At 37.3% G+C, this 13,210-nt stretch overlaps 1 protein-coding gene across 3 annotated transcripts in view; it reads left to right on the top strand.

Moving 5' to 3' along the window:
• tpp2 (tripeptidyl peptidase 2) overlaps positions 1 to 13,210 on the top strand; it is a 57,020-nt gene that overhangs the window by 24,560 nt on the left and 19,250 nt on the right. For all 3 annotated transcript variants that reach the window (XM_003218715.4, XM_003218714.4, XM_062975468.1), the window contains exons 12-21: positions 580 to 695; positions 4,137 to 4,305; positions 4,478 to 4,635; positions 5,388 to 5,464; positions 6,737 to 6,843; positions 7,843 to 7,997; positions 9,317 to 9,433; positions 10,308 to 10,408; positions 12,044 to 12,140; positions 12,331 to 12,468. In XM_003218715.4, coding sequence (XP_003218763.2) covers positions 580 to 695; positions 4,137 to 4,305; positions 4,478 to 4,635; positions 5,388 to 5,464; positions 6,737 to 6,843; positions 7,843 to 7,997; positions 9,317 to 9,433; positions 10,308 to 10,408; positions 12,044 to 12,140; positions 12,331 to 12,468 — 1,235 coding nt within the window. The remainder of the gene's footprint in view (positions 1 to 579; positions 696 to 4,136; positions 4,306 to 4,477; positions 4,636 to 5,387; positions 5,465 to 6,736; positions 6,844 to 7,842; positions 7,998 to 9,316; positions 9,434 to 10,307; positions 10,409 to 12,043; positions 12,141 to 12,330; positions 12,469 to 13,210) is intronic.

Raw genomic sequence — 13,210 nt, 5'->3', positions numbered from 1 at the left:
AATGACGAATCTAGACCAAACTTGGCAGACAGACTGAATATTGCCTGCTGTGGATACTGATAGATATTTCGGGGCAATTGCTCCGGGAATCTAGAAATTGCAGTAGTTCACCCCTATCCAGAGAGTACTGCACCACACCTGGTACACACGCCCAAAATGGCCAACTTATAATACTGGCAGGGTTTGGGGGAGGATTCAGCCACGATTCTGGGAATTGTAGTTCACCCACTCCAAACAGAATACATAACATTAAAAGACAAATAGTACCATTCTCAAATGACCCGGGCATTGCCGGGTCCCCAAGCTAGTTCTTTATAAAAGAGAAATTGCAATCTGTGGGCTCTTCTACAAAGCTATATAACTCAGAATATCAAGGCAGGTAATTCACAATATTTGCTTTGAACTGGATTATCTGAGTCCACTTCCATATAATCCAATTCAAAGCAGATAATGTGGAGTGTTATACAGTTGTGTGGAAGGGGCCTTTGCAAGCTGAACAACCAATTCATAATGCAAAAGAAATGAATTCATAAGCAGATTTTTAAGTGAAGAAATTTTCTCATCTTTTTTACATCACAGGGCTCAAGGCTAATGGTGTGCATTATACTGTTCATTCAGTCAGAAGAGCATTAGAAAATACTGCAGTAAAGGTGGAAAACATACAGGTGTTTGCCCAAGGACACGGTATTATTCAGGTAATTTATGAGCTGCTGCTCAAAGAAGCAAAGTATTTATTGACTCGGTGCTATACCACATTTCTGAATTAAAAAATACCTGATTTTTCATTAATGAGAGTATTCCTAATGGTTCACTTTTACATTTATGAATTTATATTCCCTTTTCCCATTTGTTCTTGTTATCTTCTGATTTCTTCCTTTACCATTAGTCTGATTTAAAGCCCCATGGTTTCTCAATAATCACTGCATGTTTAAAATATATCTTAGAACAGTATGCAGTGCTCAAAAAGGTAGCTATCATAGAAATTGTGTGTTTTAACTGCTTTTTTAAAAGCTAATGAAAAGTAGGATATAAATTAAAATAAACGTAATAATTGTGTGGTAGTCCTGTGCAGTTGGAAGACAAAATAGAGTTGAGTGTCATCAGCTCATTGGCAACTGTCAGGACCCAGGCTGTAGAGCACCAATAACCATACACAGAGGCCAGAATCTATCTAATATCTTTATTGAGGAAATATATAAAGTTAATAAAAGCAAGTGTAGAAAATAGTTCAGAAGTAGACCTTTCAGGAAAGGTCAAAATTAGTCCAAGAAAACAATGTCCAATATGAAATATTAAGGTCCAAAGTTGTAATCCAATAACCGAAACACTCACTTTGCCAAGCAAAGTGAGGGGAAATGACAAGGTCCTTTAGTCCATGAAGCTTAATGCAAGGCTAGGAAGCAAACTAAAATCTTGGCAAACAAGGCTTGATTCAAGGCAACAAGAAGCGAGGAGCAAGAACTGGGTCCGTGGAAAATCCGTGGCGAGGTCCGGGGAACAAGGCAGGGCTGGAACGAGAACAAGGTCCTGGAAACTGGAGTAGCGTAGTCCACACACAATCTACTCCCGAAGCTGACGAATTGACTCCGCAAGGAATTCTTTGTGGCCAACATCTATATAGGATCTTGTTTTCCCGCCAAAGCACATTTTTTCTGGGGAACAAGAACCGAAACCTATACTGTCCAGATGCAAGACTCCTTAAACTTTCCCAAGGGAAATAGACTTAATCATCTAATTGTCTGGCAGCTATCCGAGCGCTTCTGCGAGTCGCCTCCCGCGCGTGTCTATCTTGATTATAATAAAGGCGGCGAGAAAATGGGGGAGATTTCGACTCAAGGCTTGTTTGGCTGTCTTCTTGTGGGCAAACATCCTGCAGCTGCAAGGGCTCCAAATCTGGCAGAAACGGTGGGAAACCCAAGTTTTCCTCTTCATCTGTCACAACAGTACTAGGAACAGGACTACATGGCCCATGAGACATCACAGCAACACTAAACCCTAAAACCTCTGGGTGTCCCCTTTCATACAGTGTTAAAGAGCATGGAGATCAAACAACACAACCAGGCCTGAGGCCAAATTGAAATTGATTTAGATAATCATTTCATCCTAGAATCCCTAAATCTGGGAGGTCACTGCTGTCCTGGAATCTTGCTCAGAATTGGAATATTTGAAACTGGCCTATAATCTTGAGCATGATGGAATTCAGGGATGAGTTCTTAGTAATGGCCTCCCCACAGCTTTTTTAAAAGCAGGATGGAAACCTCTTTTGACTCAGTGAGGCATTCAGTATATCCTTCACACACTTAGCCAGATTCCTAGCTGCTCTAAAGAGCCAGAGTGAACAAAGGTCCAACAGGGACTCACCTTTCCCTTGATCCTGTCCGCATTCTTAGACAGCACAAATGGAAACTTATTCAATAATATGAGATAATCAGGTGATTATGAAATTTAAAGCACATCAGTTCTAATTCAATTTACATTTGAAAACAACAGCAAAAAGTATCAAAACCTAAGATCAGTTTACTTAACATTTCTCTATAGTTTCAGTTCAGTCCGCAAAAGCCTGTTGTAAACAAAGTATCTTTTTTCAATTCATAAAAAGTTGTATTGATCTGGTCAAATAGGCTTTGGAAGAAACAAGGAAATGGCATAAAGGTTCTAAAATGGAGAATGGCTTGGCTGCCTTACAATTCTGGGAACATCTTTCTTGATTAATATGATTTGAAGAATACTTGTATCTTGTACTAAAATGTTGAGTGTTTTTTCTTCTCGCTCAAAACATAGAAAGTACTTAGTCTGCTCTAAAAATGAAATACACATACACAAAGAATGATACCACAAAACTTCAAAATACAGTAGAGTCTCACTTATCCGACCTAAACGGGCTGGCAGAACGTTGGATACGCAAATATGTTGGATAATAATGATGTTAAAGGAAAAGCCTATTAAACGTCAAATAATGTTTTGATTTTACAGATTAGGCACCAAAACATGATTTACAACAAAATTTCAAAAAGCAGTTCAATACACGGTAACATTAATTGCTGTATTTACGAATTTAGCACCAAAACATCGCAGTGCATTGTAAACATTGACTACTAAAACATTGGCTACTAACAAATTAACTACAAATAAAGATAGAATTACATAAAATGAATTTACAGTAGCAACATTGTTGGAAGTTAAATGTGTAAAAAGTTCAGTCCTTGCTGCCTAGAGAAAGAGCTGTGGATCTGGGCAGGAGGCAGACTGCTGAATAATCCAGAATGTTGGATAAGTGAGACTCAACTGTACCCTATATTTAGCCTTCTACTGCAACCTTAACTCCAACTGTGGAGTAGCAGTCCCATACAAGATAGTTTAAAAATATTCCCAGACTGGAAATATGGAATGACTGCCAGATGTCTATGCAGACATGGATATACGATGTTCTTCCCTACTTTTCACTTCGCTTATTGCGGACTCGCTGTTTTGCGGGAAAATTTATAAAATAAATAAATAAATAAATGTATTTATTTATTTACCCCCATTGCTGCTGCCCCCTTGCTTTGTGGCCGCCATGTTACTCTGGCTGCTTCTGCTCCTGCAGGAGGGAAGAAGGAATGCTGCTCCGGCCCAGTGAGCAAGGGAGGGTGGGTGAGAGAGTGAGAGAGAGAGGGCGTGGCAGCCACGGCAGGAGCTTGGAAGAGGCGGTCAGGCTCCTTCTGCCGCCAATCCAGCCGGACCATGCCAGGAAACGTGGAGGACTCGGAAGAGGGGGCGGGACTCGTGGAGGACTCCGCCCCCTCTTCTGAGTCTTCCACGTTTCCCGGCGTGGCCCAGCTGGGGCGGTGACAGAAGGAGCTCTTCCAGGCTCCTGCCGCGGCTGCCGCACGCCCTCACTCTCTCACCCACCCTCCCTTGCTCGCTCATTCACCGGGCCGGAGGAGCATTCCTTACCTGGCTGCAGGAACAGAGGCAGTCAGAGCAACATGGCGGGCACGGAGCAGGGGGCCTGCCACGCTGGTAGGAAATAGTGTTCCTAAAATAGTGACCCCTGCGATAAGTGAGGGAACACTGTAAATGCCAAATTTTAGAGAATGATCTTGGTGAACTTGTTCTTCCAGAAGTTGAGTTTTTAATTGTTTTTTTCTTCAAAGGTTGACAAAGCCTATGACTACCTCATTCAAAATACATCATTTGCAAACAGCATAGGTTTCACCGTTACTGTGGGAAACAACCGTGGAATCTACCTCAGAGATCCTTGCCAGGTAGCTGCACCTTCTGATCATGGTGTTGGCATCGAACCATTCTTTCCTGAGAACACAGGTAAGAAAATTCAGTATTTTTTAGAGTATACTGGGTATGCATACAATTACATTGGCGTTTGCCATAAAAATGCTAGAAAATTAATTTGGAATTTAAAGGAACATTTATTCCTATGCTTTCTTCAATGCTTCAAATAGATCTAAAATTCTAAGTGTGTGTATTTTTGTTTCAGAAAATGCTGACAGGATATCACTCCAACTCCATCTAGCTTTAACTTCAAATGCTTCTTGGGTTCAGTGCCCTACACATCTGGAGCTCATGAATCAGTGTAGGCATATTAATATCCGTGTGGATCCACGTGGCCTGCGAGAAGGAGTTCACTATACAGAGGTATTGCCATCTGGCTCCCCTCCCCAAATACGGGATTTATTCCTATCTTGCTTAATGTCAGAATTTATAAGATGGGTCTCTCAACTCTTAACTACTGATAGATCAATGTCCTCTGGAGACTGGTATAATATAGAGCAGGGCTTGTTAAACATTTCCACGCCGGACCCCTTTTGATCCTAGACATTTTTACAACAACCCTGGATATAAAATACTGTAAAATAGGTATAAAAACAAACATTTACTGATAACATTTACAAGGCTTGCTGAACAGGCTGATTTTCCTTTTTATGAAGTACAATTTAATCATCTTCTGCAGACTCTATTGTAAACACTGCACAATACATTTGTGTAGATGTCTAAAACATCCACCAGCTGTTCAGAAAACTTTTACTGTTGCTCAGTTTTTCGGCATGGAGCTAAAGGGACCCCATTTGGGATTGGGACCCACAGTTTAAAAAGAAGTGATACAGAGTGGTAATGCCTGTGTTGGGTTTAGATTTGAACCAGAAGTGCTTAGAAGAACTGTTTGCCAATTTGGAAAAATGTTCCTCGAATTTTCCACAGATGACATTGACAAGGAAAAATTCAGGATGAGCATTAAGAGAATATGCTGTATTTTTCAGAGTGTTTAATTGCATAAGTTGGACTCATAAGAATTCCAAAAAATATTGTTAACCGTTCATCTGTACCTTTAAAAAGTTAAACGTACTTGAAAGCATGGTGGCTAATGTTATTGCATTCAACATTTTTAGGTGTGTGGATATGAAATATCAATGCCTAATGCAGGCCCCCTGTTTCGAGTCCCAATAACCGTTGTTATACCAACAAGGTAATTATTTTGTTATGCTTACAATGCTTTTAGATTTTTTTTCAAGGCAGTCCTTTTGTGGAGATCTGAAAATGCCATTGTCAATACTAAATAGAATCCAGACTTCATATCTTTATACATCTCATTATTTTAAATGAGATGTGCAAATTTGGAAACAAAATTTGACTAAGCATTGTATCTTATCTAGTTTTCATCCCTATACAATGGGAATGGTCCACCGCAAATGCTTAGTAAATTAGTTACAAAAGAAAATTCAAGGCCCCTTCCTGTTTCCAGCCATATGCTCTGAGAGGTCCATGGGGTAGTGATCATCAACATGTGGCCCTTGCCTGTCTTTCTATGCTCTGAGAATCTTTTCATGTTCCAATGAATAATTGCCTGTAAAGCAAGCATTGGCAAACTTTGGCCCTCCAGGTGTCCTGGACTCCAACTCCCACAATGACTAACAGCATACTGGCTGTTGGGAATTATGGGAGTTGACATCCAAAACACCTGGAGGGTTGAAGTTTGCCCATGCCTGCTCTAAAGGAATTTTCCAGGGATGGTGAATCTCTTCTAAGACAGATTCACAGATATCAGAAGCCAGCCTTGTTTTCAATAAATCTGTATGTGAATTCTTTGTCTATTATGTAATTATAAGCATTAACAGGCAGTTTAAGCCAGTTACTAGAGTCATCATTTTAAATGATTTATAATATACAGTAGAGTCTCACTTATCCCACATAAACAGGCCAGCAGAACATTGGGTAAGCAAAAATGTTGGGTAACAAGGTGGTATTAAGGAAAAGCCTATTAAAAGTCAAATTACATTATGATTTTACAAATTAAGCGCCAAAAGTCATGTTTTACAACAAAGCAACAGAAAAAGCAGTAATTACGTAGTAATTATGTAGTAATTACTGTATTTATGAATTTAGCACCAAAACATCACAATATATTGAAAATATTGACTACAAAAACATTAGCTACTAACAAATTGACTACAAATAAAGATAGAATTGCATAAAATGAACTTACAGTAACAACATTGCCAGAAATTAAACGGGTAAAAAGTTCAATCCTTGCTGTCTAGAGAAACAGCTGTGGATCGGGGCGGGAGGCAAACTGTTGGATAATCCAGAACGTTGGATAAGTGGATGTTGGATAAGTGAGACTCTACTATAGTTGTAAATAACATTGATAGCTTGCTTTAGACTTTTAAAATTCATGCTTGTGTGCCAACTTCTAAGCACACTTTTAACATTTTCTTAAATAATGCACTTCCATTCACAGGACAGATTATGCTTCACATTATGATCTCAAATTTACTGATGTTCATTTTAAACCTGGTCAGATTCAAAGACACTTTATTGAAGTTCCCTCTGGAGCAACATGGGCTGGTAAGGCAAATAACAAACTGTCTGACTTTGTGGGTCCTTCGGAAGGAGAGAAGACAGGATATATGTGTTAACTGGTTTTATGTTATTTTTGGTTACTTTTAACTTTTGTATATTGTAAATTTTACCTGCTTTTTAATCTATTGTAAGATGCATTGAATCCCAAGTTTGAGGAGGATTTGCTTTTTATTTGTGAAATATGTACAGTTGAAGAACTTTTTGTGGTATCTTTCAGAATGTTATGCTACTTTGAATCTGTAGAGAAGACTGAATAACGTGGAGTGCATCTACATTGTAAAATTAATACTGTTTCAACATCACTTTCACTGCTCTGGCTCAGTGCTATAGAATAATAAGAATTGTAGATTTGCAAAGTCTTTAGCCTTCTCTGTCAAACAGTGCTGGAGTCTTAGCAAGCTACAACTTTCATAATTAGCATTGAGCCATTGTAGCTAAAGTGGTGTCAAACTGCATTAATTCTACAGTGTGTCTTCCAAATATTGTTGAACTACAGCTGCCATCAACTCTAAACAGCAGAGCCAATAGTGAAGGAGTGGCAGTAAGCAGCATGTGAAAGGCCACTGTGATACAGTAAATAAAATTATCAGTTTATTGCTCACTTGAAATTTATAAGGTTATCTCCATATCTCTAATCAAGTGGTAAGATGCATCAGATTTTCTGAAGCAACTTTGCCAGTGCATTAATTTTTCTGGTGTATTTATTTATTATTTATTTATTTCCGGTATTTCTACCCCGCCCTTCTCCCCTAGGGGACTCAGGGCGGCTTACAAATTGGCAACACATTGCCATCACATCAACAATACAATACAAAAGGCATTAAAAACTAAAAACATTTAAAACATCATAAAAACCAATATACAATAATAAAACATTACCATGCACCGAGGTATGTATCCTATGAGGCATACATCAGTGAATGTGTGAGTGAACTGGTGGCCTATTCAGAACTAGTCCTAACTCTGCCTTTTCTTGTAATCTAGAAGTAACAGTGCATTCATCATCATCGGATGTAACTGCAAAGTTTGTCCTCCATGCAGTTCAACTAGTAAAGCAAAAGGCATATCGTAGCCATGAATTCTACAAATTTTCTTCAATACCAGAAAAAGGGTCAATTTCTGAAGCATTTCCCATCTTAGTAAGTAACCTTGACTCAAAGAGTTATGTGCTGCCATAACCACACTGTAATAGTAGTAGGAAAAATATGATCTCCAGAGTATTGTGTGTAGGACTTGAATGTAGGGCTTGTTGTCTTTGGTGTGGGTATAATTTTCTTTTATAATTTTGTTGTTATGTGCCTTCAGATTGTTTCTATTTCTTATGGCAACCCTAAGACAAAACTATCACAAGGTTTTCTTGGCAAGATTTGCTTAGAGGGAGGTTTCCCTTTGCTTCCTCTGAGGCTGAGAGAATGTGACTTGCCCAAGGTCACCCAATGGATTTTCGTGGTTAAGGGGGCATTAATTCTACAGTGAAATCTTGTGAACAGGGGCACAGACAGCAAAACAAATGTTACAGGGGTGTTAACCCTTCCCTATGCTATCCAAAACTAGAAAGTGCTCAAATTGCCATGGCTTTCGGTAAAAGTTCTGGATTTCTTCTGTGAATGAAAGGTCCTGCAATAACTGTCTTACTGAAACTAATTGGATCTTCTTGAATTTAATCCAAAGCCACCTAAAAGGCTTATTCATACTGATATTATGATTGTAGCACAGAAAGCATAAAGCTGAATAACAAGGAGAAATATTTAAATGTATTGGTAAACTAGTGCATGAAAAATCCAGGTATCAGCTGTTTTACCAGTATTTTCCAAAAACCACCCAAAACATAGGCAGGCTTTAGTGTTCTTCAGAGCAGGAGTGTTGCTGTGAATTTTCCGGGCTGTATTGCCATATTTCAGAAGAATTATCTTCTGACATTTCACCCACATCTATGGCAGGCATCCTCAGAGATTGTGAGGTGGGTTGGAGAACAAAACAATACAAAAATTGGATCGTGCTGCCTTTTCACTAAACACCTAGATAATTCTTTAAGGCAGTGTGAGACCCTTTAACCATCCCTAAAATTCAGGCTTCCAATTTTATTTACTCTCTGTTTTAAGAAAGCTGTTATTGTAGATAATTTTCAGCAGAGACCTATATTACAGACATAAAAAAATCAACTCTACAAAATTATACCTGGTGGAGCTCAAAACTCTACATTACCCATTTAGTTGGTTTAATAGGTTTTAAGTATCTCTTTTGCTCATTTCAGATTTTGTATGAACATGTAGCACCTATTGTGGTTACCCTGATAGCTTTTCTCATAGTAATCAGAAAGGCAGTATAGTCTATCACAAAGACCTGTGTTAGCAGTTTGGGAATGTTATGTGATGGCTATTTTAAACTCAGAACAATGTTTGAGCTGTGGAGACTTGATGGAAAATGAGAACATCTAAACCTTTTTTTCCCCACGCAGGATGGGAGAACCATTGAATTTTGTATTGCCCGTTGGTGGGCAAGCCTCAATGATGTTAGCATTGACTACACCATTTCGTTCCATGGCATAGTATGCACAACTTCTCAGTTAAATATTGTAAGTATCATTGCACACAGATTGTTTTAATAAATATTGTTGACAACTATAGGTTTAATCCAGTTTTTAGTCAATGGAGATCTTCCATAGAATCAGAGACCCTACCAGTTTTCTAGTCTTTTGAGACCTTCCATAGTATCCAAGGCCCTACTTAAGTCAGAGTATCTATTTGTTTTAGGAGTTGAGCCAGTGGATATATCTAATTTTCTCTTAAAATACCTGCAAAGAAGAAGAGTCCTATCTTCAGTGGCTCAGCTTGTTCCTCTGCTAGTTTGATGTCTCATTACGTTTTCTAAAGGATTTCAGATACCTTTTCCCAGCCTTTTTCCTTGCACTTTCATTAAGTAAGCATATGTTTTGCTTCTTGGTGATGTGTATTAAATTTATAGGTTTTACTCATTGTCGTTCTTGATCTTTTCTTTACGCTGTTTGTGAGAAAAGATAATGACTTTTTTCTTCATGGCATGTTTAGTCTTTCTCTGGTCTCATTTTAGAACCCACAATTGAAAAACCTTCCTGTGGTTTACCTTTTCTGAGTTCAGAACAAATGTATAACCTATAAATGTATAATATATTTTATTGGGTGTCTGCTCACATGGCTACTTGTAATGTAAGAAAATGTAGCTGAGTACCACGTTAATGTCATATCTAAAATTATTTTTCATGTAGAATGGGGAGAACATTTGACCTTTTAGATGTATGTTTGTTGGTTTATATTTTTATCTTTTCTTGAATACTGAGACTCCGAGTAGTTAAACTGTGAGCCAAGAGAGTCTATATTCATCTTAATAGCAACAGTTGCATTGTATTGTTTAGAAGTAAATTGAGATGAAATGCTAAGAAAATAATTTTCAATAAATGCTTTTATTTTTAGCATGCTTCGGAAGGCATTGTCCGCTTTGATGTTCAGTCTACACTGAGATACGAAGATATTGCTCCTAGCATTAATCTCAAAAGTTGGGTTCAAACTCTAAGGTACTGTATTGATTTTGGATGAGTGCAACAAAGAATAGATGGATGTGTTGGTCTTCAACAGACATCAGATGAACTGGTACTGATATTTCAGCAGACCCTCCAATCAAGATACTTTTTAGTTCATGCATACCTTCAGGCCTGTTTTTTTTAAGTGTGAGAAATATATTTATTTGTGACTTTTTTGTTGGCAACTAGTGACATTGAAATAATTTTCATATGAGAAATACAGGAAGCAAACGCGTTAAACCGGAGGTCTCAGGCTGATTTCAGTTTTTTAGAATGTATTATTATGCTAAAAGTGGAATAATTTTTAAAACCTCTAAATACTCAATGAAACTAAAAGTTCAATAATCTAAAACTATGGCACTCTTGCTAATGACAGCTCCCCTAATGCCATGAGTTTCACAGGATTTTTTTTTAAAAAAATCAGTTTGCCTGTTAATGTTGCCATAACTTTGTACATACATTTCTCTGCTGTAGCTATAAGATACAGTTAATATCTTAGACTGTAATTATATGTACTGTTGCCGCTTGGAATATTTAATATAGAGAAAGTACCTTAGGAATTTTCAACAGTGGGTAGACTAAAGGGGCTCTCTGGCAGCTTGTTTAATATTCAGGAAAAAAAATTAAGACTAGTTTAGTATTTAGTAATTACTTCACTCATTAATATGTTTGTACATCATTCAGTCTTCAAAATTTGGAAAGTGCAAGTGATCCAAAGTACTACTGATACCCAAAATCAGAGAATACTAATTGCTCCATCTTTTGATTCGTATATATTTCTGGGCTCCATTTAAACTGCTGGGGTAAGCCTTCATTGTGAAATGGTAAAATGATTGTTTGTGAACTGCTTACATAATAAGCATGACAATAGAAACCCAAGTTCAGGGATTCTGCTTGTTATTTCGTGAATATTTAAAATCAGATTAATATAAGAGGAGCTGCTCTTTTGTAATGTAAATCTTTCCATTTGGAGTCCTGTCAGGCTCCCTTATACAGTAGAATCTGGCTTATCCAACATTTACTTATCCAACATTTGCTTATCCAACGTTCTGTATTATCCAACGCAGTTTGCCTTTTAGTAGTCAATGTTTTAGTAGTCAATTTTTGAGTACATTGTGAAGTTTTGGTGCTAAATTTGTAAATACAGTAATTACTACACAACGTTACTATGTATTGAACTGCTTTTTTCTGTCCATTTGTTGTAAAAAAAATGATGATGTTTTGGTGCTTAATTTGTAAAATCATAATGTAATTTGATGTTTAATAGGCTTTTCCTTAATCCCTCCTTATTCAACATTTTCACTTATCGAACATTCTGCCAGCCCGTTTATGTTGGATAAGTGAGACTCTACTGTACTTGGTTTTTAGATAACTTTTAAAGACACTTCTTTTAAAGCAACTTTCACACTGTTTTAAAAGAGTCATATCTGCTGTTTTGAAATTAAAACCTTTTGAAATTATTGTCACCATAAGTTGACAGGAGGCTAGAAGACACATACGCATACTATCATAATTTTAACTTGTCAAACTTTTTAAGTTTTAAGAAAAATGGTGTATATTTTTTTACTATTTGTTAAAATTGCACTTTAAATTAACATCTAATTCTTATTGTTTATTACTGAATTACAGACCTCTAAGTGCTAAAATAAAGCCATTAGGATCACGAGATGTTTTGCCAAATAATCGACAATTATATGAGATGATTTTAACATACAGTTTTCACCAAGTAAGTCTGATTTTTTCAACTGGAATTATCAAAAGATAAACATATTATGGCTTCCATTGCCTTCTGTAAGGTAATAATGAGAGTATAAATATAATCATTTGATAGGAAAATCATGCTTATTGTCATTGTATAAATAAAACTTACCCTAATGTATCTGTATATTGAAGATGCATAATGTACTCTTTTTTAGCCCAAAAGTGGAGAAGTTTCACCAAGCTGTCCTTTGCTCTGTGAACTGCTGTATGAATCAGAATATGACAGCCAGTTATGGATGCTCTTTGATCAGAATAAGAAACTGATGGGGTCAGGAGATGCCTATCCTCACCAAGTAAGTTAATTAGTATTTCCTCTATCTCTTCTATAATCTTTCTAGACTTGTTGGCTTTGTCACAGAGATGGAAAAAATAACTTACGAAAGAGTGATCTGCTGAGTTAAACGTTCCATTAGCTTTCATTTTGTTTTTGTTTTTAAAACAAGTATATGTATAAATATCATAAATAACATTGTTCAGGAAAATTCTTGTCCAGTTTGAAAAAGATTTCTATCCTGGGGTGGTTTCTTATTACTATCAAGTAAAGTAGGGTTGGGGGATTGCAGTCTGTGGCTCAAATATGACCCCTCCCCCAAATAGTGTGGAGTGCTTTGACTAGCACTCCACACTGTTATAAGACTCCATGCCCTATACCTGTCAAAAATTGTGTTAAAAAAATATGGCTTCCAAACTGCTATAGTGCAGCTACCCACCCAATTCAGTTGTTGAAAGGGAAATCTGAAAGTTGTTATTTTTTTTAATGGAGGTAATTCCGGTAACCCTTGCAGGTGCCTGCTTGTGATATGATGAACAAGTGCTGTGTTATGTGAAATACCATAGAAGCATCTGCAAGTAGTTCTTGATGAGCTTGTAGATATTCAAAATGCAGTCCAAGGACCACTCAAAGCTCTAAAACTCAAAACCCTGCTTTATAAACCCCTAAGCACCCAATAAAAAAGAAATTAAACACCTAGACTACTTCTAAAATCAGTGGTATGGTTTGTCACTGAAATTTGGCAGCAAACAACCAAATGTAGT

Source organism: Anolis carolinensis, chromosome 3, assembly GCF_035594765.1.
Source record: "Anolis carolinensis isolate JA03-04 chromosome 3, rAnoCar3.1.pri, whole genome shotgun sequence".
Classification (NCBI taxonomy): Eukaryota; Metazoa; Chordata; class Lepidosauria; order Squamata; family Dactyloidae; genus Anolis; species Anolis carolinensis.
The sequence above is the reverse complement of the archived record's forward strand: the minus strand, read 5'-3'. Positions and strand labels throughout refer to the sequence as shown.